Source organism: Hyaena hyaena, unplaced genomic scaffold (genome assembly GCF_003009895.1).
Source record: "Hyaena hyaena isolate Hyena2069 unplaced genomic scaffold, ASM300989v1 scaffold_1129, whole genome shotgun sequence".
In the NCBI taxonomy this organism is placed as follows: Eukaryota; Metazoa; Chordata; class Mammalia; order Carnivora; family Hyaenidae; genus Hyaena; species Hyaena hyaena.
Window position 1 is genome coordinate 5,879 of NW_024081761.1, and position 26,888 is coordinate 32,766.

Consider the following 26,888-nt stretch of genomic DNA (forward strand, 5'->3'; position numbering starts at 1 on the left):
TTCTGCAAGCAGCTACAATGTACAGTTATTCTAATCCCTGGAACTCTGGGAGGCTTGGGGACCTGGTCTTATTGAAAACTTAGAGTTCCAGAACCTGATACAATCTCCCTAAAGAATATATAGTTTCTTAACGTTTAAAAAATTTTTTTTAAATGTTTTATTTATTTCTAGGAGAGAGAGAGAGACAGTGTGAGCAGGGGAGGGTCAGAGAGAGAGAGAGGGAGTCACAGACCGAAACAGGCTCCAGGCTCTGAGCTGGCAGTCAGCACAGAGCCCGATGCGGGGCTTGAACCCACGAACCGCGAGATCATGACCCAAGAGAAAGTCAGACGCTAAACAAACTAAGCCACCCAGGCGCCCCTAAAAAATTTTATGAGAGAGAGAGGCAGCATGAGCAGAGGAGGGTCAGAGAGAGAGGGACACAGAATCCGAAGCAGGCTCCAGGCTCTGAGCTAGGTGTCAGCACAGAGCCCAACACGGGGCTCGAACCAACAAACCGTGAGGTCATGCCCTGAGCTGAAGTCAGCTGCCCAACGGACTGAGCCACCCAGGTGCCCCTCTCCCTAAAGATTTTAACAGCAAGGGTTACAGTTTACACTTTCAAGAGATTAGATTACCAAACTTTTAATGACCAGCTTCATGTTGGGAAAGACTGTGTTGATAATACTGATAATTATGATATATGTTGCTACAAGAGCTTAAAGGAAATGTCTTCTGAACCGAAGGAATATGAAGATCCCATCACATGTCTGTGTGGAGGTCAACAAAAATGCCCCACTCTCACATGGCAAGGGAAATCTCATCATTTTTCATTTTAGAGTCAATTTGTTTATTCTGTGATACTAGAAGCTGGTAGTAGGTTGAAAGTTCAAAGGCTCTGTGGTTTAAAGGAGACTCCATGCCTACTTGAGGCCAGTCAGCCCTGGCACACCCCAGGCATATGCTAAGTCTTCCTGTAATTTTTTTACATTAGTAGCACACAATAAATAGACAAAATACAGTGATTTAAAGTCAGGAGGGCCATATTGCTAGTCAAACTGGTATGGAAAGTGATTGACAAAATATAACAGGATCTGCAAGATCACTTCTTGTCAAAAAAAAAAAGATTGAGATTTTTGATTATAGTTTATTTATTTTAATGTTTTATTTATTTCTGAGAGAGAGAGAGAGAGAGAGAGAGAGAGAGAGAGAGAGAGGCAGCATGAGTAGGGGAGGGTCAGAGAGAGAGGGAGACACAGAATCTGAAACAGGCTCCAGGCTCCAAGCCAGCTGTCAGCACAGAGCCCAACACAGTGCTCAAACCCATGAACTGTGAGATCATGACCTGAGCCAAAGTCAGACACTTAACCAACTGAGCCACCCAGGCACCCCAAGATTTTGATTATAGTTTAGACTTGGATTGACTACCTCTTATTTTTGATGCCAATCCCTACACCAACAGCCAAAATTTTCCAGCTTCAGGATTAAAATATTTGTGGAAATATCTCAATTGTGGGTTTGAATGTCCTTCCTTTTTGTTTTGCCTTTATATTATTTGCGTGTGATGTATTTTTATAGAATTGTGTTGTACAAGGGAAAAAGTTGTCACAAGGACGTTGAAGGCTTCTGGTTTGACATTTGCTCTTTGAGGAAGTTGATTTGTAAAAGCAGACAGACAAATTTCATAGATGGGATTGGCAAGTGTTTCTCCCAGACTGACCATGTGCCAAGAATTCAGCCAAGGAAGAGGAAGACTTGTGTATAATTCAGAGCCACTTCCCTGTGCCATATCGTCTACCAGGTGGAGAAGTGAAGGAGATTTATTGTTTTCCTTCTACGAATATAAAGCATGGTGAGAACATGTAGATTCACAAATGCCCCAATGCACAGTGTACTAAATGACTGTCTGGTAGCTTAACTTCCTTACTGAGTGTGCTATCAAATTATCTTTCCTCTCCTCCCCTCTTCTTCTCTAACACATGGCTATAACCGCCCATTTACAAATGGAAAATAAGAGAAAGAAAAATGTTTTAGAATATTATGATGGGTCGTTTGCAAGCATGTAGTATAACCTTGCAAATAAGGACAAATTTGATATTCAATCTTCTTGTAGAAAATGGTAACCTATTTACTAAGGAGTAAGTAATGTTTACATATGAAACCTTACACACCAACCATTTGGCTAGCCAATGTACTCTGGGGGAAGCAACATACTGATGTGGGTGTAATGGGACATGTAATATTGCTGGATCAAGACTATGCTTCTGTGGTCGACTCCCCACATCTTGCTTGCAAAGATCTTTGCAAGAAAGCACATTCAGAAACATTGTATGGGCATGGTTGAATGACTCAAGTCTTGGTTAATAAATAACTTTCTTTTAAGCTGGCTTCTTGCTGGTCTGATGGGCTTCCTATTTGGTTCTTTTTAGTCTCTCTAAATTTTCAAGGAAAAACTCTTGAGTCTCATAATGCCTCTGAGCAAGAATAGGCTCATTTTACTACTTGGAATGCTCTGTTTGGAACAAGGTAAATCTGCAACATTTCCTCTCCCCAAAGGTAAGTTCCAAACAAACTCTAAACTGCCTTTGTCTGAAGGAATAACTTTTGCTGGCAATGGACATCACAACTCCAAATCAATATTCCTTTGGGGAAATAGAAGCATATAAATTTTGAGATCTAATTGTTTTTCATGTAATTATTTTGGGCTTCTGTCCTGTAATCAGCATATGAAACTGCATAAAACCTTCATAGGATACAACTTGAATAAGATGTATTGATCTGGAGAGAAACCTGGGATCTTCCACTTATTTGGACACATTGCACAATCCCATCTTTTTTCATGGAGCAAATTCTGGAAATCAGCATCTATTGGGAAGCACTTGTAATCTTTTGGAAAATTATCTTGCTGGGAAAAATGAAGTCTATTTACTGCGGTGCCTTATGAATAGTCTTTTTTCCTTCAAGTAACATAAGGTGAGAGTAGTTCTTGGCAGACTTCTTAATAGTCAGAGTCGTGCCAGCCCCAAGAATCATCCTTTCTGTGTTTGCTTCAGTGAATTTAGGAAATAGTAACCCTTGTGTCTAATTTAATTATGATACATTCAACCAAAACAGTTAGAAAATAAGTTTTTGATTCAATGTCCTGCCTGCATTAGGTTCAAAATAAAAAAGGCTCAGTGTTACATCCATCCTTTGCTGTTAATTAGCTGTGACTTTTTTTGATTCTTCACTTTTTCATCTGCAATTCAGAGGCATTAGTGCTTGATTCACAGGCATTGAATGGGGATTAAATGAGAAGTTATTTGAAAGAGCTTTGTATATTTTACCATATTAATATTATATTTTACCATATTAATAGCAATGCTCTCAAGGATTTGCTCTCAAGAAAAAAACATTTGTTCATCCATCCAATTTTCTAAATGTCTACCGTATGCTAGGAATCGTGCAAAACCTTGGAAATCCAAATATGGATAGAACATAGGGTTTTTTCCCTCAAGTAGTTTATAGTCTAATGAGAGAGACAAACAACTCAGTATCACAATACTGAATGGCAAAATCTATAAAAGTGGGGAGGAAACTGTATGACACAATACAAGAGAGACATTTACCACAACTTGAGGAAATCAAGGAAGACTTCTCAGTTGAGGTGATGACTAAACTGAGGAATAAGGATTAGAGAGTTCAGCTAGGTGAAGAAGTGGGTGATTGTCAGGCAGGGTTTTCTAGGCTCTCCTTGAAAACATGCGGAAAAGAATGACTTGCAGAAGAGACAGAAGATGTGCCATCCTTGAATTACCAGGCAGCTCTAAACATCTTTAATCTAGCTCATCTGCTAGTTGAGAAGTCAAAAAAAGTTTGAGGTTAAATAAGTAAGTGCAACTTTTTCAGGGATAAAGTCTTTCTCCACAAAAAGGAAAGAGTTCTTTTTGCCATTACCTGGCATCCCTTCTAGCCTAACCCCACTCTGGTGGGTGAATCAGGACATGTCTTCTCTCTACTCCACTCTTCTTGAACAACCTGCCACTTTCCACTTTCATAAAAATTTAGATCCAATATCTGACAGTGTGCCAGGTAGCATAGACCATGATCTCCACTCAGGCTCCTGGGTGGAGCAGAGAAGATGTACATACAATTACAATCTAAGGCAGGACACAGTATCAACCACTTCACTACTTTACTGAGCAACTTCTATTCATCATGAACTATTATAGATATTTTGAATTTAGATATTTCTATGGTTAAGTTCCTATCTTTGAGAAGACCACAGCCTAGCTGGGTTGAAGGACATAAAATTAACCATGTTCATATGTGATAAATGTTATAGAAGTACAGAATTCTGTAAGAAGCCTTTAAAAGACCAGACTGCTCAAAATCAAGGGGGCTATAGTCGTGCTAACCCAGTGGAGATCTACCTCTGGGTCCTTCACCTTCATTAAAAAAAAAATGTGTCTTCATGGTATGCCCATTCTTTTTTATTTTTTTTAAATGTTTTTTATTTATTTCTGAGAGAGACAGCATAAGCAGGGGAGGGTCAGAGAGAGAGGGAGACACAGAATCTGATGCAGGCTCCAGGCTCTGAGCTAGCTGTCAGCACAGAGCCCAACGTGGGGCTCGAACCCACAAACCATGAGATCATGAGGTGAGCTGAAGTTGGATGCTTAACCAACTGAGCCACCCAGGTGCCTCCATGGTATGCCTGTTCTATGTGACAAAAGCTGAACAATCCCATGTATGTAAATCACAGCAAATTGCACAATTAACATAAAGTCATTTTGTAATCTTTCCACATGCTCAACATCCTACAGTTTCTTGCTCAGAAAAACTTCCTGTATCCCTCAGTTCCAGGAGCAATCTGATCACTGAATTTTTGTCTTCTCTCTTTCTTAGCTCCCACTTGTGGGCAGAGTTTGGTGAAGGCACAGCCTTGGAATTACCTTAACATTTTCAGTCGCATTGTTGGGGGAAGCCAAGTGGAAAGGGGTTCCTACCCCTGGCAGGTGAGTCTCAGGGAACATTCTCTGGCAGGTAGACTATGAGCTGTCTCAGTACTGGATCTCCCAGAAACACATGCTAGTCATCAGTGCACTCCATTCTGCCTACTTAATCACCAGGTATCTCATGAGTGTGGGCCAGGATTCAAGTCCCTCAAGATGTCCATCCATCGAGTTCCAGAAAATATGTGGTCAGAATAATCATATGCACTATTGGCTTGCTCCGAAAATTGGAAATGCCGTCCCAAATTTCCAGCCCCTAAGACAAAAATTTCACTTCAATAAGCTAAAAACAAAACAAAACAAAAAACTCTTGAATTTACAATTAAAAAAAATTCTCTTAGTCGGCAAACCATGAGAGACTCTTGAATGCTGACAAAAACTGAGGACTGATGGATGTGAGGGGGAGGGGGGGATGGGCATGGAGGAGGACACTTGTGGGGATGAGCACTGAGTGTTATGTGGAAACTAGTTTGACAATAAACTATTTGTAAAAAAAAAAAAATTCTCTTAGTCAATAATTATGTTGTATTGTTATCGCTAAAGATGGCCAGGAAAGCTGAAGGTGTCATATCCATAGGTCGACTTTCTGTTTGGAGATTTGTACCTATACCATACAAGTGAATAGTCAAGAATATTGCCGGATTAGACGCTGATATCCTAAGAATTCTCTCTCAATCTAATTTCCTGGTCTTCCCATGCCAGAGAAAAGCCTTTGTGCTTCTGTCTCTAGCCTATGGTGTTCACATTTATTGTCTTTGACATTCTCCCAATTTTCTTTACCTTGAGAGTCATATTGAATTCTTGCCTCTTAATTTTGTGAGCAATAGCTCCTTGCTTTTACTTGAAGTCAGTCACATCAATTTTTGGTAATTGGATATTTATTAATGATTGGTTGATTGAATTTGTATTCTGTAGGTTGACTGAATGGCTGAGTCATTGTCATTTGGTTAACTAATGAATTAATTACTTGGTTGAAGAGTGGATTTGATCAGTTGCTTATTTGGTCAGTTGGTTGACTAATCAATTCAGAAGTTCATATTCAAGTCATAATCAGTGGTTTTACTTCCTTTTACTTCCTATTCTTCTCTGTATTAAAACTTTTTCAACAGTTTATTGATTAATTTTTGGTCAAAAAGAGACAGTTCTAATAAATTGCTTTCTTTCGAATTCTAATAATGGAATTAACAGCATATACTTGTACTCTATAAGCCATTTTAGAGTCAAATCAAATGTCATGAACAGGATAAACCAAAGATAGAAAGTAATCTGTAGATGCAGGTTAAAAAATAGGCCTGAAGCAGTGGTAGAGGTCAAATAGTTAAAAGCATGACAGAATTGTAGGTACAGACTGTTCTCTATGAGGCTTGAAGGAATTGAAGCATGTGCTGAAAGACTGCCTTCGCTCTCACCTTGTTTTGCTTCCAAATCTCTTCATTTGGACTCTGGTATATCTTATACTTTTCTTTCTTTCTCTTCATTCACAGACATTGTTCATATTGTTAGAGTAACAGTCTGGGCTAACACTATTATGAAAATCAATCAATCAATCACAACAATTTTTACTATTAATTCTACTAAACCCTTATAGCCAACCATCTCAAATTAACTACCTCTTCTGCAAACCAGGGTTGGAAATGTTCTGGTTCCAACACTGCCCTTCTGAGCTGTAATGGGATGGGTTTTACCTCTTCATACTCCACAACTTCTAATATTTGTACATAAAAGCCTGGGTCTATGTTTCAGCGTATGCTCAGTCTCTAGGTTTTGTGGGGGTCACAGGGCATTGACATGCTCCCACTTCAGCTCTTTGTAATCCAGGTGTCTCTGAAACGAAGGCAGAAGCACATCTGTGGGGGAACCATCATCTCTGCACAATGGGTGATTACGGCTGCTCACTGCGTTGCAAACAGGTAGGGAAGGCCTAGTTCATGGTTGAATGCCAGATTATCCACCTTCTCCCCTGGAATCAGCAGCAGTAACCCTATTAAAACATGGAAATGGGTGATTTATGCTAAGCATGGGAACATCCTAAATGCATAAGACAAAAATGGCTCAGTGACATCGTCAGAGGGTATTTAACTTGGTATTTAACTTTCTTTGCAGGAGTGGAAAGCTTTATTTACTTAAATATGACTGCAAGTAATTAAAGAATATCATCAGGGAAATGCAAATCAAAACCACACTGAGATACCACCTCACGCCAGTCAGAGTGGCTAAAATGAGCAAATCAGAGAACTCTAGATGCTGGTGACGATGTGGAGAAACGGGCACCCTCCTACACTGTTGGTGGGAATGTAAACTGGTGCAGCCCCTCTGGAAAACAGTGTGGAGTTTCCTCAGGAAAATAACAATAGAACTCCCCTATGACCCAGCAATAGCACTGCTAGGAATTTACCCAAGGGATACAGAAATGCTGATGCATAGGAGCACATGTACCCCAATGTTCATAGCAGCACTCTCCACGATAGCTAAAACATGGAAAGAGCCTAAGTGTCCAACAACGGATGAATGGATCAAGAAGATGTGGTTTATCTATACCATGGAATACTACATGGCAATGAGAAACAATGAAATCTGGCCATGTGTAGCAACATGGATGGACCTTGAGGGTGTTATGCTGAGCGAAATAAGTCAGGCAGAGAAGGACAAATATCATATGTTTGCACGTATAGGAGGATTAGGAGGAACTTGAGATAAGGAGGAACTTGAGAAGAAAGGGGGAAATGGTGGGGGAAAGGGAGAGAGGCAAACCATGAGAGACTCTTGAATACTGAGAAACAAAATGAGGACTGATGGATGTGGTGGGGAGGGGGGAGATGGGCATGGAGGAGGGCACTTCTGGGAATGAGCGCTGGGTGTTATATTGAAACCAACTTGACAATAAACTATTTGTAAAAAAAAAAAAAAGAATAACATCCAAGTGAAAACAAAGTATCACAAAGATATATTTGTGAAAAATTCTCTCCTAAATTTCAGTGAAAAAAAATAATCTGGTTCATTATGCATCTTTAAAAAATTGATAAAAGAACCCAGGGCTTCTAATTTTGACTTTGTTTCACACAATAAAATCTAGATACGAAATGTGTACTCTGGAAAATATTGTTCATACCAGTATTTTGCTTTTATAAGAAATGTCTGCTCCTACTGATCCCATGTTTGGGGGATTTATTTGTGATTTCTGTCTGTGTGATGGAGCTGACATTAAACATTATTAATAGAAAGCCATGCCCCGGTAGCCCCTGACAGCATCACCCATCTTTAGTCATGGCTCACTGCAGCTGTTGGAATGCAACTTTATGTTCTAGTAACTCACTTCTTGATCCAATGTCTTCTGCCACTTCCAAAAGTGTAAAAACAGTTCTCCTCCCCAAACTCAAAGGTCGTTTTTGTTCTATTTTTTTCCTTTGAAATAAACTTACAGCATTAAAAGGTAAAAAAAAAAAAAAAATGATAGAAGAAAACAAAGGGAGGCCAGTAAAAATGTAGAGAAGTCTCCCATGTCTCCTTTCCTACTACTGGTCAAGCCTCTTTGAGCTTCAGTCTAACAACTTCCATCTTTTATCCACATTCCTGTGCTCTAAATGTTCTATTGTTTTCAGTGCTCTTGGTAGTCACTAGACTGAAATCAAGATCATGTCCCATATTTTCCCTCTTTCATTTTAAATCAGCAAACATCCCCTGGACATTTACTTGGTACTAAACACTTTGGGGGCTACCAGGATACAAAGGTAAGAAAGATGGAATTCCTGCTCCCAGAGAGTTGATAGTCTAAAGAAGAGTTAACTGATAATTTCACTGCAGTGTGGCAGACGATTAGGCTAAAGAGATGCTGTGTATTAGGTCAGGTACCCGATATAGACAAGAGCTGGGAAGAGTATACCAAGGGAAAATTATGCCCTTTTCAGTTCTATAAAAAATCATCACTTCTCAGGGTACCTGGGTGGCTCAGTTGGTTGAGCATCTGACTTTGGCTCAGGTCATGATCTCATGGTTCATGGGTTCAAACCCAGCATTGGGCTCTGTATTGATAGCTAGCTTGGAGCCTGGAGCTTGCTTCAGATTCTGTGTCTCCCTCTCTCTCTGACCCTCCCCTGCTCATGCTGTCTCTCTCTCTCTCTCTCTCTCAGAAATAAATAAAACATTTAAAAAAATTAAAAAGTTAAAAAAAATAATCACTTCTGGGAATGAAAGTTGCCCAAATATTGTAAGCCCAAAGTTCTTAATGCAACTGGATGCACCCTACCGAGTTCCTTTTAGATAACTTTGCTACAGGAAGAATGGAAATAAAATGGTCTTTCCCATCTCACACCATGTCTCTAAATTACATATATATGGAGAAGATCCTCACTTCTCATTGTTTTAATCAGTCCTAAAGCCTTTACTGTGCATACTCTCTGAGATATCAGAGTTTTGGTGCTATTATGTCTTTCACAATATATACTGAGCATTAGATCTCTGATATTAAAACAGCATATTTAGGGGGAATCACAAATCATTCTCAAAGACTCTCACTGATATTGAGGCCATGCCAGCTAGTTAGAGTAGAAGCATAAAGTCCACTGTGGCTTCAGACCCTCCGAGTTACAATATAAATGTGTTTTTAGACATTTTATGAATAACATTGCAAAGTATTCAATTTATCGTGTTATTGGCTCCATTTGAGGTCACTCTTTACTAGTTCCCCACTTAAATGGGGACTTTTGCATTTTTACTAGTAGTGATGGAGTCATTCTCACTTTCTCTGTTCATCATCCTCACACTCATATCATCCACCCATGTCATTTCAAAGATGCCAGATTGTCAACCAGTACAAGTATATCAGAGGCTAAATGAAATTCACCCATTTTATTGCTTATTCTTCACAGAAATATTGCATCAACTTTGAATGTTACTGCTGGAGAGTATGACTTGAGCCATATAGACCCAGGGGAGCAAACCCTCACCATTGAAACCATCATCATACACCCCTATTTCTCCATCAAGAAGCCAATGGACTATGATATTGCTCTTTTGAAGATGGATGGCGCCTTTCATTTTGGTAAACATTAGAGGTTCACTCTGAATTGTCTATCCCATGTGCTCTATAACTTCTGTTCCATAGCACATTTCCTACATTGTTTGTTATGTAGCATATGCCCAACAGTTCTGGGTCATGCGCTTCAAGACAGGGATTTGGGGTGGAGGGTATCCTATGTGAAAGTCTTTTTGCTTGTGGCTTCATACATAGGGTTAGGTGGATTCAGGAAAGAGTCTTTCTTTGTCTGATAAGTGGCTCCTGGAGGTGCGAGGCATGGATATCACAACTCTCACAAGGTCTTTGGGAACCATCTACATACCAAATGTGAGTGGCTTAGGGTGTCCTCTCCTCCATGGATGAGACAAACATTGTCCTGCTCTTTTCTTCAGGCCAGTTTGTGGGCCCAATGTGTCTTCCAGAGCCAAAGGAACAATTTGAGGCTGGATTTATTTGTACAACCGCAGGCTGGGGCCGCTCGGCTGAAGGTAAGAACTTCTACGCCACTTCTCTTAATCAGACCTCAGAACTTCCTAGTGGGTAATTAGAAAATAGAGTTTTTAATTTCTTTGTAAAAGAACAATTGTGTAAGCATTTCAAAAGAGAATATCCATTGTGTATAGAAATTCAGATCTTTCCAAAGAACAAAACCTGAACGCGACATCTTTAATTCAGGAAGTGCGAGAGTCCCTCGCTGGGCTCTCATCTTTGTGTTTCCTAGATGGTGTCCTCTCACAAGTATTGCAGGATGTGAACCTGCCCATTTTGACCCAGGAAGAGTGTGAGGCAGCTTTGTTAACCCTAAAGAAACCTGTCAGTGGACAGACGTTTCTCTGCACAGGCTTCCCAGATGGAGGCAAGGATGCATGTCAGGTAGGTGGGAGTGGCCAGGCTGAAAGGTCCCCAGAAGGGTTTCCCTCAGCTTTGTCATCAGGTGAGAGCCTGAAGGAAGGCTGTAGACAAAACTGGATTCTTGTCAGGAGTGACAAGGGAGGTCAAGTCAAAATAAAAGGACATTTTTACAATCTGTTTTTACTGGGGAGTGTGAAGTCAGAGGAGGTCTTCTCCTTTTTCCAAAAGACCAACTAACAGAGATAGTGCCATCAGTGAGGTTAGGGTTCTCTACATCTGAAGGATGGCTGGCATTTTCCTATTTAGAAGTTTCCAACTTGTGGATAATGGGAACTTCACCTTCCTTCCATTCCTCCTGCTGACCAAGATCTGGGATCAGTTTTACTACTGGGAAAGACTTCTCTGAGTCTGCAGGATGAAATAGCAGACAGATGAAAGGGTGGAAGGGGAAGGATGGGGAATAAAGAGGTGGAATTGATAGGTCCTACTGATATTTGAAGATTAAATGTGAATTGTGCTTGGCTGTTCTCCTGGACCTCAGAGTCCAACTTATTAGAAGTAAAGAAATGTCATTGATCCTCAGTTAACATCTTTGTGGGGGGAAAAGTGAGCACAGACACAGACAATGATGGTAATGGAGGCTTTTCCCCCTGACAGGGAGACTCAGGAGGCTCCCTCATGTGCCGGAATCAGAAGGGGGCTTGGACTCTGGCTGGTGTGACGTCTTGGGGTTTGGGCTGTGGCCGAGGCTGGAGAAACAACATGCAGAAGGATAACCAAGGGTCCCCTGGGATCTTCACAGATCTTAGAAAAGTGCTTCCCTGGATCCACAAACACCTCCAAATTGGTAATAAAGCCACATGTAAGGTCAAGAAGCGAGGGCCAGAGAGAGCATCAGCAAGTCCAGGCAAGACAGGACCACTGAGCAGATGGGCTTGCTTCTGTTTTAAGTGGAGCACATAAAAATTATAAATTTATGAAATTTAAAACAAGAGTAAAACACGGTGTGCAGTACAGCATACAAATATACAAAGGAACATGAATCCATTCATCCTAGACTTTGTCAAATTGTCTTTAGCTGAAACAATCAGCTAGAGATATATTTTCATCACTTACATCTCAAGTTTGCCAGCAAGATGTAGCAACTGGGGAAATTTTGCTCCCCAGAGGATGTCTGCAGACATTTTTGGTTGTCACAATGTGGGGGTGCTGCTGGCACCCAGTGAGAAGGAGGTATGGATGTTGCTAAGTGTCCTACAATGCACAGTACAGCACTCATGACACAGAATGATCCCACCCAAAATGTGAGTGATGCTGTGGTTGAGAAGGCCAGGCACAGATCTGGGTACCATAAGTATGAAAAGACCAGGGTCCATATGCAACTTCTGCTAGACTGACCAGTGAGTTAATTGAAACTTCGATTCTGCCTCCACGTCCAACTTAATTGTTTTCTAACAAGTAGCTTCCAGCTTCAATAGGGCTTCTGTTCTGTCCCAAAGGGGTTAATTAAAATTCATTTGCTAAGAACTTGGGTTTGTTATCAAGTGTACAGTGGCAGGCATCCAAGCCCTCAGCTCAAGTGGTAGCTACCCCGGCAACTCTTTTGTGGTTGTGGGCCACTTATTTCCATCTCCAGCCCCACTTCTCATGAACAGTGAGAGAAGTAGACCAGACAACCTCTTCCTCTATGTCACTTCCAAGCTATTCATGGCCTGATTAATGCACTTAATAGGGAGAGTGAAATTTCATTAAAACACCAAGACCACATTCCTGCTTTGTTAAATTATCCTTTCTGTTCTTTCCAGAGATTAGCTTTTCATTAGCTGCATATTGACTTAAAAATTCCTGCACTTTTGAGCCAGGGAAATGCTAACTTGTTGAAATACTGTTCAGGATATCGCAAACCTTGAAGAGCATGTTTCTTTTTCTTTCCCAGGGAAGCAGAGGAAGAGCTCCAGAGGTGGGTATTTCTTACAGCCTGCTCCACCAGGAGCAGGAATTAATATCTAGTATTTCTGAATATAAGTTCCTTTTGTAATTAAAAGTCTTTGCAAGAGGTCTCTCTGCTCACTAGGTAGAAAGCTACCCACATTTGGGGCACCCACAGCCGTTCCCTGCCAGTCAGGGCAGCCCATCACCCAGAAGGAGCTCTGGATTCCCTCCCATTTCACTTCTTGAGCGCTCCATCTCAACTCAGCAAACATTGTCGAATCCTAGCTTTGGATCAGACACTCAGGGGAGGGGGATGAGGTGGTGCAGGTGTGGTCAATAAGCTACACGCCTTACCCTGAAAGTGTCCTCACATACACAGGGGACTCTCCCTCAGTGTTATACTGCCAAGTCTGTAATGAATCCACTGTGACTTTGGGAAAGTTCCTTCCTACCTCTGGACCTCAGTTTCCTTGTCCATAAAGAAGAGTCAGAGGATGCTTGGGTGGCTCTCAGCTGGTTAAGCGTCCAGCTTAGGGTCAGGTCATGTCTCATGGTTTGTGAGTTTGTGCTGACAGCTCAGAGCCTGGAGCCTGCTTTGGATTCTGTGTCTCCCTCTCTCTCTGTCCCTCCCCCACTGGTTCTCTCTCTCTCTCAAGAATAAATAAGCATTAAAACATTTTTTAAAAAGAAAAGTCTGGATCAGATAGTCTCTAAGGCAGCTTTGGCTCCTATCTTCAGTGGTTCTGTGTCTGTGGAACCAGACAAAGATAGTTTTGGGGAAAAGAGTACCCTGCTAACTACGGGATTAAGTGGCTGGGGGTGGGGGGGGAAGCCAGAGGTGGCTTTGGAACATAGATGCCTCTTAAACTGAATCACAAGAAACAAATAAACCAACAATGAAACCACAAAGAACCAGTAGAATGTTGTCAGGTGGAAATGGGATACAGATAAAGAAAAGTATCGCAGCTCAAGGAATCATCTTTATTGAAAGATGGATGCTAAAAGATGGACATAGGAAAATGGGGTAAAAGAGACCAGTATGTCAGTCAGAGCAGCTAAAGTGAGGGAGATAAGAAAATACATGGAGACCAATTTGTGGAAATTTTGGATGCCTGTCAAAAAAAAGTTTGGATTTATTGAGTAATAGGAAGCTGATTAATTAGATAGATTAGAGGCATATTCTGGTGGTATAAGAACAGCACATAAGAGATAGGATGCAGAGGAAATAATTCAAGGTGGATTTATGAGATTACACATTAGTTCCAGAGACTTAGGGCAATGGCCGGAGAATGAAAGAATGGGAATGGAAACAAGAAGAATTGGCGCTTGGCAGTCACTTAGATGAAGGGTGGTGAGGGATAGGGAAGAACCAAGGATGGTACCAAAGTTCTGAGCATGAGAGACGAAGCAAAGCCTACCTAAAAGTAACCGAATCAGAAGTGGAAGCAGGTTTTTGCAGACCATCTGTAGCATGTTAAGGGGATATCTAGGAGATGGTTGAAAAACCAGGTCTGAAGTTCAGGACTGTAGAATAATAGTTGAAACTCAAGAGTATAGAGGAGACTAGTCAGAAGGCTCATATAGAGAGAGAGGAAAGCTAAGGATGGAACCAGGAAATACATGTATTTATAGAATCGAGTTATGGTGTCAGCGCAAGAACAGTGAGTTACCACAGAAGCCATGGCAGGGAAAGTTGTCACAAGAGAGGAAGCATGCATAATGAAGAATCAGGCGCTTCTGTACAGGTTCTAGCAGGAACGGGCTATGGTGGCCAGCCACCATGGTTTCCATTCTCATGGCTCTCCTTCCCAGTCTCCTGCAGCGAGCAGGATCGCGTGCTGCATGAGCCTCAGGGAGAGATGCATTTCCCAGAAAGCCCCCACCTGCGTGACGAGAGCAAGCAGTGAGTAGCCGACCTGCCACTCCTCCCCGGCCCCCACCTCCAGTCCGGCTGTGCCCATTAACTGGATACTTTCTGTCTCAAAATAACACCCTCTTAATGGATCTGCCTGCAGGCTATGTGTCTGGACCCTGCTGGCACCGGCCAACATGCATGTGCTGCTCAATGTTTCCCACTTGGATGCAGAGTCTTGTCTCCACACTTACCTCTCGATACATTCCTTAGAAGACAGACTTCTTGGTGAGTGGATGTTCACACGGTCAAATGGACACTTGTGCTGCGAGGGCTGAGTGGGGTGTCGGGGTGCAATCTGTCTGGCACTGAGGCATCTGTAAATGCCACACTTCCCGTCTGCAAGTTTGGGACTCAGGACTGACAGTGGAAAGGACCTGACCTGAGCCTGTGTGGTGGTTGCAAGGCCACAGAACAGGTCATTGGCTCCAGCTGCGTCCCATGGAACCAGGCTTCCTAGATTCATTTGCCGGGTCGGGGGCCCATCAGGGGTAAAATGTAGACCTACTGCAGGGCTCTCGGGCAGAATGCTGCCTTCCTAGGCGTGAAAATGACCTTGACTGCATCATCTAGCTAAGAAGGAAAATACCAATGGATAACCATGAGTGGGAGACAAACAGAAACAGAGGAGCATTTCTGTGGTTCTTAATAGGAGATTTTGTTCCCAGTGAGTTCCTTGGCAATGTCTCCAGCATCTTTCGTTGTCATGACTAGAGATAGTAATACTGGCATCTGAGGAGTACGGTCAGAGACGCCACAAAACATCTCATAAATGCACAGGACAGCCTGAACACGAAGAATGTTCCAGTTAAAAAATATCAGCAGTACTGAGGTTGAGAAACCCTGGTTTAGATAATCCTCCAGTATCCCGACAAATCCAGTTCAAGTCCAGTTCCTGAAGTCTCTAAATGGATGCTGTTTCCTAGACTCTGAACAAAGACTCCTGATTCTTACGTTGCAGGGAAGTTCTGCGGAGAAAGCCTCCCTTCATCAGTTCTTATTGTCTCCAACTCCATTCGGCTGAATTTCATCTCTGATGCCACAGATCACGCAGCGGGGTTCAATCTCACCTATAAAGCTCTAAAACCAAACTACCTTCCTGGTAAAACCACTGCTTTTATCACGCACTACTCAGGCCTTTTAGAGAGGTGGAGGCCCCAGGAATGAGGTGAGGGGCAGGGAGCTCCGGACGGGGCCTGGTTCCTTCCATCGCGGAGGGGCCACTAGGCCGGTGAGATGCCAGCGCAGGCGCTCCTTCTCCAGCCCTGCTGACTCTGCTTCTCACGCACCCAAGGGAGCTGAGAGGGCTGAATGGGTTCTGGAGAATCAGTGCACAGACGTCTTCTTTCTTATTGGCTCTGCCTGAGGAGTCAGCTGCTGAGCCGTTTGTGGGAGATGATAGATGGGAGCACACAGAGGATTGATTCCCCTCGGCTTGAGTGATGCCAAGGTTAGGACGTTTTCCTTGTGTTTCAGATTCAGGTTGCAGTTCCTTTACTGTCCTTTTTGAAGAAGGCCTCATACAGAGTCTTCACTATCCCGAATACTATAGCAACATGGCCAACTGTAACTGGGTTTTTCAAGCCCCCAAACACTACCTAATAAAGGTACTGACCCTGGTTACGCTCAACTTTGCTCTGGTATATCCACAGAATCGCTAACATAAACACCTTAAGGGCAGAGGTTTTTTTTGTTTTGTTTTCACTGTAACTACCACATATACCACTAGATGGCAGCTGTGCGCTTTACTGTCTGTTGAAGGGCTGCCTCCACCTGGACCTGTTAACTGGTTTAATCAGTTACCTTCTAGAAACAAGCATTTCTTCCTTATTAATTAAACTGATAACAAAATACTTTGTAAGTAACGGCTAACAAAAGTCAATTCCAATAAGACCCAAACAACAAGACTTCCATGAAGAAGAACAGAGCAAGCACAGAGAAGCCAGCGTAGAACAGGCTGAGGGACTGGCTGGAGTCAAGAATCAGAGCTGTATTGGGAAGGGCGGTAGAAGGGAAGGCTGAGCTCAAAGTTCAGAGGTTTTCAATGTCAGGATACGGAGTTTGGTCAGCATTTGTTTGGCAGCTTTTGGAGTTCATTAAACACTAGTAGGTCATCTGCAGAGATGCCACCAGAGAGTTGAAGGTAACACTGCAGCCAGAATGAGGTTGGAAAGAGGCATTTATTTAGAAGTCCTTCTCTTAAAATCTAATTAAAAGCAAGGAAGGATATGAAGGAAAGAAAGTAGAGTAGAAACTAAAGAGGGAGTAGTAAAGATAGACAAGACCTCTGGGTTCATATATATATATATATATTTTTTTTTTTTTTGAGAGAGAGAGGAGAGAGAGAGAGAGTGAGCGAGCAGGGGAAGAGCAGAGAAAGAGGCAGGTACAGAATCCGAAGCAGGCTTCAGGCTCCAAGAGGTCAGCACAGAGCCTGACTCAGGGCTCAAACTCCCAAACTGCAAGCTCATGGCTGGAGGCAAAGTTAGACGCTTAACCGACCAAGCCACCCAAGTTTCCCAGGTTCTCATATATTTAAGAGGCAAAAAGAAGTCGAGACTCAGGAGGAAGTGTGAAGTTGTGACAGTCCAGAGAATAGAGACTTTAATTTAAAACACAAAACAAGCAGCAAACAAAAAGGTGTGGCCAATAGTTTGGATTTACCACAGAAAGTTAGGGTTTAAAAAGGAGGACTGAGCATTTCAGCCTTTCAGCCACTATCCTTCTCATCTCCCAGCAAAAAGGTAATAATCAGATTGACAATTGAACAATAGAGAGCAGGTGGGAGTGCGTGTGGGGGCCAGAAATAGCAAGTCTGATGTTCAGAGCAGAAACAAGATCACCCAGGTTTTACACATGAGTAGAAGAAGACACAGAGGAAATAAGTATAGAGTTTCTCTTTCTAAAAGTTTCTGGAACCCAAATACTTAAAACAGAAATTTCAGGAGGAAGCAGCATTAAGGGAGGATTGTTTATGGAGGATAAAAGTTTAAGTATGAGCAGATTTCTGGAAGGAGGAAGACAAAATATAGTTGAAAATCTGAACGTACCAGAGCTAGAAATGATTCAAAAACACACCCATTCAATAAATGCGTCCTTAGTGCCATGCATCAGTGAAATGATGCTTTCACACCCTGCAGTCAGTGACAGCATCAGTGTGCAGGACCATCCAAGATAGGACTTTGGAGGTTAGGATTACAAGTCATAACTATGTACATACCATTTGACTCATAGAGAAAAAGGTCTGCTACCAGAAAGTATCGTAGTCAGGTTTAGAAATGTTTGAATGGATCCTGTTTCTGACACTCTCCTTCTTCCCATGCCTACATTCACCATCAGTGATCACTTACCTCCACTCTGTTCTGTCCATGCAGTCCTGTGTCTTTTGGTGAGTGTTCAGGCTCCACTGAATCTCCATTATCTGTGTGTTTAAAATCTAAATTCCCACCTCATCAGCCCTGTTTCCCATTGCTCCGTTCTTCAAAGTCAATTGAAGGCAGGTGCTATCAAATTGCTTAGATTGTTCTTTGCTATTTCTTTGGTCTTCCCAGGAGAGCACCGGGGAGTTCAAATATTTGCACCCTTATATTTGGTCCCTATTTGGTAGTTTAGAGGTGTCTAGGGTTTAGGAGTCTGTGGGATAGTGTCTTTTCCTAAGTAATTTAACCTATTCATGAATGCCCCACTCACTTTCTTCTTACGGGCACACCCCAGAGCAAGCTGAACACTCCACATTTCTCTGCTTACTCAAAATCAGGTCAATTGTTCATTTGATTTGCTGTGGATGTAACATGGAGTTTTGTCAGCTTTCCTTTCAGAGTCTGGAAATAGAAGAGAACGGAGATTGTTCTTCTGACTACGTGGTGGTGCACAGGGACGTGGAAAGGCAGGAGGAAATAGGTCTGTGTCCCTGGAGCCTCAGCTCCCCTGGTTTGTCTTGGACCCAGTCCTTTTGGGGAAATCGTTCTTGGGAATAAAAAGGATCTGGCTCGAGCTTCCTTCATTCCCCTGCACCCCCTCCTTCCCTCCCTCCCTAGGTGGTCACTACCACCACCCCTTCTCCCAGGTCAGGGGCAAGAAGAGCTAGAGGGAGGATCAAAGAGCCATTTGGACAGAAGGTGTGGAAGATCCTTCTGATTTAAGGGTCAGAAGGGGAAAGTGCCATTGAAATAAACCCATTGGCTCAAACCAGTTCCCTCAGGGGCATTCGCAGTGGGAGTTTTTCTATTCTGAAAATGAATTGTGACACCAACCAAAAAAGTTTATTTCTCAACAATTGCCTAAAGGATAATTTTTTTCCCCCTATCCAATGCCATGTCTATTTGCTGGGCCCTTGACCTCGTCTGGCCTTGGCTGGGCTTTAACCAGCAAGGTTTTGTGGTTTTGTTGCTCCTGCCCCCGTGCTGAGCTCCTCTGGTGTAATGCTCATCAGCTTCCAGTCGGATAAAAACGTGACCTTCAGAGGCTTTCAAGCTACAGTCTCTTTCATCCCTGAAACAGGTAAGAAGACAGAGGCATCAACATGTTGGGTCCCGATTCCCATCCTCATAATGCAGTAAGAAAGGGCAGCTTTTATGGCCCAACATGGATACAGTTGGTTCTCAGTCTTTGCAGCATCTCTGTCCTATAAAGTCACCATGAACACCAAATTAGTGACTACTGAACCTCTGCTCCAAGGAGTTCAGTTCCTGGGAGCCTCTGGTTTAATGGGTATTTCTGCTTAAAGTCACCTTATTCAATATATGTTGCTGACTCACTAAGACTGAACTCACAGCCAGCACCACTATAGCCTGTGCCTCAGCAAAACTCATCTAATTTCTCTGTAAGGCACATCACAGCCTCCTTGCCTTACAACACTAGATGGCACTTCAGCACAACGTTTAGGGACATTTCAAACAGCAAAACCACCAACAAAAAGCACAAAAATGCAAAAAAAAAAAAAAAAAAAGCCAAAAAACAAAAAACCAAAACCAAACACCAAACAAAACCTGTGGCACTCAAGGGACCCTGGAAAGGACACTTGTTTATAGTATAAGAGCTAAAACAAGAAGGTGGAGTGTCACCTCATTAGACCTCAGTTAGGAACATGTGCATCAGGTGACTCAAATATTTCCCTGCTCTGCACCTGTCCTTGAATGATCATGAAAGCACCATTAGTTCTGAGTTACAAATAAATGTTAGGAAGTAGGTGAATTTGCAAATGTGGAATCCATGAAGAATGAGAACAACTCTATGTCTGAATCATGGGCTATCCTTACTAGAGGTATGATCTTTTCTTTTTAAATTTTTAAAAATTTATTTCTGAGAGAGAGAGAGAGAGAGACAGAGACAGAGACAGAGTGAGAGCGTGAGCAGGGAAGGGTCAGAGAGAGGGGGAGACACAGATTCCAAAACAGGCTCCCGGCTCTGAGCTATCTGTCAGCACAGAGCCCAACATGGGGCTCGAACCCATGAACCATGAGATCATGACCTGAGCCGAAGTCAGATGCTTAACCGACTGAGCCACCCAGGCACCCCACTAGATGTATGATCTAAGAGTCATCTAAGACTCATTTTCTTCAGCCTTACCATGAGAGAATAATATGTGCCTAATAAGAAGGTGGTGAGATTAAATCAGATCAGGTATGCTTGGCCACAAGTAAGTGTGTTACACATTAACAGGCTCGGAAATGTGAAATGTCTTCTCCAGCTCTCAGCCGCTAGATACAGCTCCCCTCCATGTCCTCACACCCATGAGCATTCTGCCCACATCCTACAAAGCCAACTATTGAGTTCTCAAGTTGTTCATTTTTGTTAGACAAGCAGCTTTTTATGGCAAACACAGGTTATAGTTAAAACACTCCCCTTATCAGTTAAAACACCCATAGTCCAGCTGCCTGAGATGCTCCAGAATTCTAACAGTAATAATTTTCTGATAAGTCCCAAACACTGGCCCTGTGTGTGTGTGTGTGATCTGAGCAGTTGTATGTGCTTACATTCAGATTTAAACATCTCCAGATCAGAGGTTGAGTCAATGTTTTTGGAGACATGGAATGTACTACCTGAAGGTCACAGTGCTTCTGGTAAGCTACTTTAGGGAATGCAACCAAGAGATACCCACAGAGTATATCAGCCATGGTTCAACAGAGAATCTCAAAAAGATATGTTGGAATCCTAACCTCCAGCACCCCAGAATGTGACCTTATTTGGAGCTAAAATCTTTAGTGAGGTGATCATGTTAAAATGAGATCATTAGCGTAGGCCTTAACCCACTAATATGGGGTTTAACATGCACTAATATGACTGCTGTCCTTATAAAAGGAGAGATTTGGACGCAGAGAGAGACACCCACACAGGGAGAACATCATATGAACATGAAGATGGACAGTGGGGTGATGCATCATCTACAAGCCAAGGAACACCAATGATCACCAGCAAACCGCCGCAGGATTGCGGAGAGGCACCGTCACCACTTGCATCCAACCACACTAACACCTTGATCTCGGGCTTGTAGCCTCCAGAACTATGACACAATAAATTTCTGTTCTTCTAAGTCAACCTGTTTATGATATTTTGTTACAGGAGGCTAAGCAAGCTAACACACCAGGAATTGGCTAACATGGTTGCAGGGGAGTGGCCAAGCAATTAAATCTATCAGGCAGGCAGTGAGAAAGAGAAGATCACAGAGGGCACTTGGGTGGCTCAATTGGTTAAGTGTCTGACTCCTGACTTAGGCTCAGGTCATGATCTTACCTTTTCATGGGATGGAGCCCTTCCTTGGGCTGTACACTGGGTGGAGCCTGCTTGGGATTCTTTCTCTCCCTTTCTCTCTGCCCTTCCCTCTCCCCCCGCACCTCAAAATAAATAAACATTAAAAAAAGAGAGAAGATCACACGACACTGGAACTCCACAGGTATGGGCTGATAGTATTCTCCACAGGCAGAATTTTTTCTCTTGTTTGGGGAAGCCTCAGCTCTGTTCTTAAGACAGACATCTGTTCCAAATAATTAAGTCAGGCCAGCCCAGATTATTCAGGATGGTCTTCTTTACCTTAAGTTCACTCATCAGGGGCTTTTATTACATCTGCAAAATGCCTTTACAGCAACACCTAGACTATTGTTTCATTGAATAACTGGAGGCTGTGGGTTGGCCAAGTCGACACATAAAAAAAGCCATCACACAGAGCTATATGGGATGTGGTCATTGTCCACTTTGCTCAAAGCAACACTGAAATCTTTCTAGTCACAAGAAGCATCTAAGTAGATGCTTCCCATCTAAGTAGATTCATTTCATGGAAATGGCTAAAGAGCGTGTCAAATTGGGGTCTGACTCACAAGATCTGCGCACTAAAAAAAAGTGAGTCCAGGGGCGCCTGGGTGGCTCAGTCGGTTAAGCCTCAGACTTCGGCTCAGGTCATGATCTCACATTCATGGCTTCGAGCCCCACATCGGGCTCTGTGCTGACAGCTCAGAGCCTAGAGCCTGCTTCAGATTCTATATCTCCCTCTCTTTCTACCCGTCCCCTCTCATGCTCTGTCTCTCTCTGTCTCAAAAATAAAAAAAACTTTTTTTTAAAAAAAAAGTGAGTCCACCACTACGTTTTAGTGCCAATGGGCACTGAGGAGTGCTGGACTTTCTCTTGTTCTGTGACACCCAATGACACACATGTGCAACATCCTGGTCCGTGTGGAAAACCAGGTGAGCAGTGCAGGCAGAGGAGGGAGTAGGGAACTTTTTATGGTTTGCCATTTTGACAATTTGTCAAGAGAAAATTCAAGCACCTTTTTTTTTTTTTTTTTAGTTTTATAATTGTCTGATACAGAACATAAAATAGAGTGTGGAAAGAACATGTTCCTTTTAATGAGAAGGAATAGAAGCAATCTGAGTCTTTTCTGGCTTCTTGGACCTCAGGATGCATAGATACCTTAGGTAGAAAATCCTTGGGGTGCCTGGGTGGCTCAGTTGGTTAAGCGTCTGACTTCGGCCCAGGTCATGATCTCATGGTTCATGGGTTCAAGCCCCACATCGAGCTCTGTGCTGAAAGCTCAGAGCCTGAAGCCTGCTCCAGATTCTGGGTCTCTCCCTCTCTCTCTCTGTCTCTGCTCATGCTCTTTCTCTCTCAAAAATAAAACAAACATTAGAATACTACTTTAAAAAAAAGAAGAGAAAATCCTTGTAAAGTGTGGCCACAGTGACTCCTTCTCTTGACCACCATGCGGGTGTACTCAACAAAGCCATTTCTCCCAAATATTCCCAATGTGTGGTAAAGATTTATTCATCATTTTATCCACAGCACCTACTGCAGTGCTCAGAACACGGTAGATGACAAATAAATATTTGGTGAATAAAACTATATAATTCACAAATAGCCCCTGATATAAAACCTCAGTGAAAAAGGCTTTCCTGCTTTTCTGTCATTGAACTCATACTTGACAGCCCTTTTCTTTTATATCTCGAGGTTTGTTTGAAATTTTGCAAATCTACAGAACAGGTGTTTTACAAGAACAAAACAATGAACATCTGTTTATCCTTCACTTAAATTCATTAGTTGTTGACATCCTGTCACACTGGCTTAATTCTCATTTGATGCCTTCTCTGTACAAATCTCCATGCCAGAGCCCAGGGCGTGGGGAAGGAGGTACAAAAAGGAACAAGATACAGTACCTTTCTTCAAGTGATTTACATCTTACTAATGAAAACTATGTGTACAAACTAGGCATGCAAAAAGATACTATATTACTTTTATTTACATAAAACGAGAATCATGCAAAACTAATAGACGGTATTAGATATCAGGATAGCAGTTACCCTTCCAGGGAGTAGTGTCTGCAGTGGCTGCTGCTGGGATTCTGCCAGTCTGTTTCCTGATCTGAGTTCTGGTTATATTTTTTGAAAATTCAAAGTACTTTATCACTTGAGTATTTCTCTGTGTGTGTTATATGTCAATAAAATTCTCAACAAAAAAAAGTGTACAGAAAAACTTAATGCGAAATATACTGAGCTTCTGGATGAGACAATTAGAAAACTGGCATTTGGGAAAAAAACAAACAAACAAACCTGGCATTTGATTTGGGCCTACAAGAATAATGTCACTATTACTCTACACCCTGTGGGGAACCCTTGGATGACTTTGATCAGAGAAGTCACATGGTCAAAGAGCACCCTCTGGTGGTTGATTTGGAATGTGTGGAGGCTAGAGAAAGAGTATTGTAGGGGGAGTAGTCCTGGTCAGCACTATGGAGGACTCAAGCTCAAAGGTAGGAGATGGATATGAGATATGCTGTGGATTTGGGGTCTCAAGAGTTTGGAGACCAGATTGTTGGAGCAAAATAAAAGGTGAGGGGGATGGCAGGAGAAGTCAAGATGAGCTTGATATTTTACTCTTGGGTGAAACACCCACTTCCAGTAATGTAATCTCTCTGGAATACAATAAGCATTTGTCAGGTGTCTACTAAAGTGCCTGGCACAAGAGAGATGTTCAGAACTCCTCCATGACCCAGCAATCACACTGCTAGGAATTTACCCGAGGGACACAGGAGTGCTGATGCATAGGGGCACATGTACCCCCCAATGTTCATAGCAGCACTCTCAACAATAGCTAAATCATGGAAAGAGCCTAAATGTCCATCAACTGATGAATGGATCAAGATGTGGTTTATCTATACAATGGAATACTACATGGCAATGAGAAAGAATGAAATCTGGCCATGTGTAGCAATGTGGATGGACCTTGAGGGTGTTATGCTGAGCGAAATAAGTCAGGCAGAGAAAGACAGGTACCAGATGTTCTCACTCATGTGCAACATGAGAAACTTAACAGAGGACCATAGGGGAAGGGAAGGGGAAAAAATATATAAGGAGAGGGAGGGAGGCAAACCACAAGAGACTCTTAAAAACTGAGAACAAACTGAGGGTGGATGGGGAGTGGGGGAGAGGGGAAAATGGGTGATGGGCATGGAGGAGGGCACTTGTGATGAGCACTGAAACCAACTTGGCAATAAACTATAATAAAATAAAGAGAGAGAGAGAGATGTTCAAAGAATATAATCTGGGCTTGAAGGTGAGGAGGATCGTGGGTAATAAAGCTGAGTTTTCTTAGTCCCTTCCCACGTGGCCTTTGCAGAGCAAAGGAGGCAGGCAAGGTTGGCCTGAAGACTGCCCCAGGAACCATCTTTGGGAAGACCTGGGAAATCACTGCTGCCCACTGCTTCACTAGGATGTAAGTACACCTAAAGAGTGGAACATGGGAGCTGATGGTTTAAGTTGGTTGATCATTCTTCAGCCACCACCTCTGATATCCATCAGAGGCTGACATCCCTTCCCCATTTGCCACCACTGTGGACAATCCACCTCCCCAGGCAGAACCTGAGCTCCTGAGTGCTCAGGAAAGATCTGCCCCTTCACACAGTGCTCCTACTTTATTTTAGTTAAACATGAGGCTGGCAATTAGAGATGCATTTATTTTATCATGTTCCTCCCTAGTACTTTTTTAGTCAGAAAAGTATTACCTTTGGTGAAATACTTTTTAGCATCTTTTGAAGGGATAATGTGGTTCCTCCTTTGATTTTTCAATATATCATATCCTTAATTAATAGATTTCCTAGGATTCCTGCATTCCTGAAATGAATCCCACTTGGGCATGGTACATTCATCTCCAATATACTGCTGGGTTCCACTTGGTTCCACTTAATTGTTTGCATCAACATCCAGAATTGAAATTGACTGATAGCAGAGGCTCTTAAAATGTGGCCTTTTAGATGGCTAGCGATCTCCAAGATCCTTTTAGGGGCCTGTGAGGTCAGAACTGAGACACTATTCTCCCTGCCTACTCTCATTCTCTCACAGCATGCAGTGTTTCCCAGGGGCTACATACCATGTTCTTGCTCAACAGATTGAATATATAAAGCAGGTAGGACAGGGGTTCCTGGCGGTTAAGGAACTCAGGCGGTTAAGCATCTGACTCTTGATTTCAGCTCAGGTCACGATCTCATTGTTCGTGGATTTGAGCCCCATAACGGGTGCTGTACTGCCAGTGTGGAGCCTGCTTGGGATTCTCTGTCTCTCTCTCTGTCTCTCTCTCTCTGCCTCTCCCCTGCTCTGTCTCTATCTCTCTCTCTCTCTCAAAATAAATAAACGAAGTTAAAAAAGAAGAAGAAGAAGAAGAAAAAGAGCAAGTAGGACATCCCACGTGTCTTCGATTTAGTCAGACATTAAACAGTTTTAAAAATATGTGAAACTGGGGCACCTGGGTGGCTCAATTGAGAAAAAGAGCAGGTAGGACATCCCACGTGTCTTCGATTTAGTCAGACATTAAACAGTTTTAAAAATATGTGAAACTGGGGCACCTGGGTGGCTCAATTGAGAAAAAGAGCAGGTAGGACATCCCACGTGTCTTCGATTTAGTCAGACATTAAACAGTTTTAAAAATATGTGAAACTGGGGCACCTGGGTGGCTCAATTGGTGGAGGGTCTGACTTTGGCCCAGGCCATGATCTCCCAGTTGACGAGTTTGAGCCCCCTGTTGGGCTCTGTGCTGACAGCTTGGAGCCTGGAGCCTGCTTCAGATTCTGTGTCCCCTTTTCTCTCTCTACCCCTCCCCAACCCCTCCCCAGCTTGTGTTCTCTCTCTCAAAAATAAATAAAAAAACATTAAAAAATAAAATAAAAATATGTTAAACACTGTTAGTCTTATTTAATGTTCTGTTTTTTATTTCAATAAAATAATAGGTACAAAAGGAACAAGATATAGTGCTTTCTTCAAGTTATGTACATCTTTTTTTTTTTTACCATCAAAGTGTGAGATATCAACACGCAACTATTTATTGACCAAGCAACCAAAGCAATTAGTAAAGATATAAAAGATTTGAGAACTCAATTAACAAGCCTGATTTTTTATACTTCTAGTTTAACTTAAATTCTAGTTAACATATGTTGTAATATTCGTTTCAGAAGTAGAATTTAGTGATTCATCATTTATATACAACATCCAGTGCTCATCACAACAAATGCCCTCCTTAATACACATCACTCATTTAACCCTTCCCCACATCCACCTCCCCTCGACCAACCCTCAGTTTTTTCTCTATACCTAAGAGTCTCTTTTATGGTTTGCCTCCCTCTTTTTTTCTTTCCCCTAATGTTCATCTATTTTGTTTCTTAAATTCCACATGAGTGAAATCATATGGTATTTGTCTTTCTCTGACTAACTTATTTTGCTTAGCATAATAC

General features: G+C 42.3%; 1 protein-coding gene across 1 annotated transcript in view; it reads left to right on the forward strand.

Moving 5' to 3' along the window:
- Nucleotides 1-2,447: 2,447 nt before the first annotated feature.
- Nucleotides 2,448-26,888, forward strand: part of OVCH2 (ovochymase 2) — a 36,648-nt gene continuing 12,207 nt past the window's right edge. Inside the window, exons 1-15 of the mRNA XM_039222434.1 lie at nt 2,448-2,535; nt 4,867-4,976; nt 6,792-6,883; nt 9,839-10,011; nt 10,380-10,475; nt 10,709-10,860; nt 11,497-11,686; nt 12,776-12,799; nt 14,584-14,674; nt 14,787-14,911; nt 15,645-15,785; nt 16,160-16,290; nt 18,490-18,583; nt 19,052-19,183; nt 20,665-20,745. Coding sequence (XP_039078365.1) covers nt 2,448-2,535; nt 4,867-4,976; nt 6,792-6,883; nt 9,839-10,011; nt 10,380-10,475; nt 10,709-10,860; nt 11,497-11,686; nt 12,776-12,799; nt 14,584-14,674; nt 14,787-14,911; nt 15,645-15,785; nt 16,160-16,290; nt 18,490-18,583; nt 19,052-19,183; nt 20,665-20,745 — 1,720 coding nt within the window. The remainder of the gene's footprint in view (nt 2,536-4,866; nt 4,977-6,791; nt 6,884-9,838; nt 10,012-10,379; nt 10,476-10,708; nt 10,861-11,496; nt 11,687-12,775; nt 12,800-14,583; nt 14,675-14,786; nt 14,912-15,644; nt 15,786-16,159; nt 16,291-18,489; nt 18,584-19,051; nt 19,184-20,664; nt 20,746-26,888) is intronic.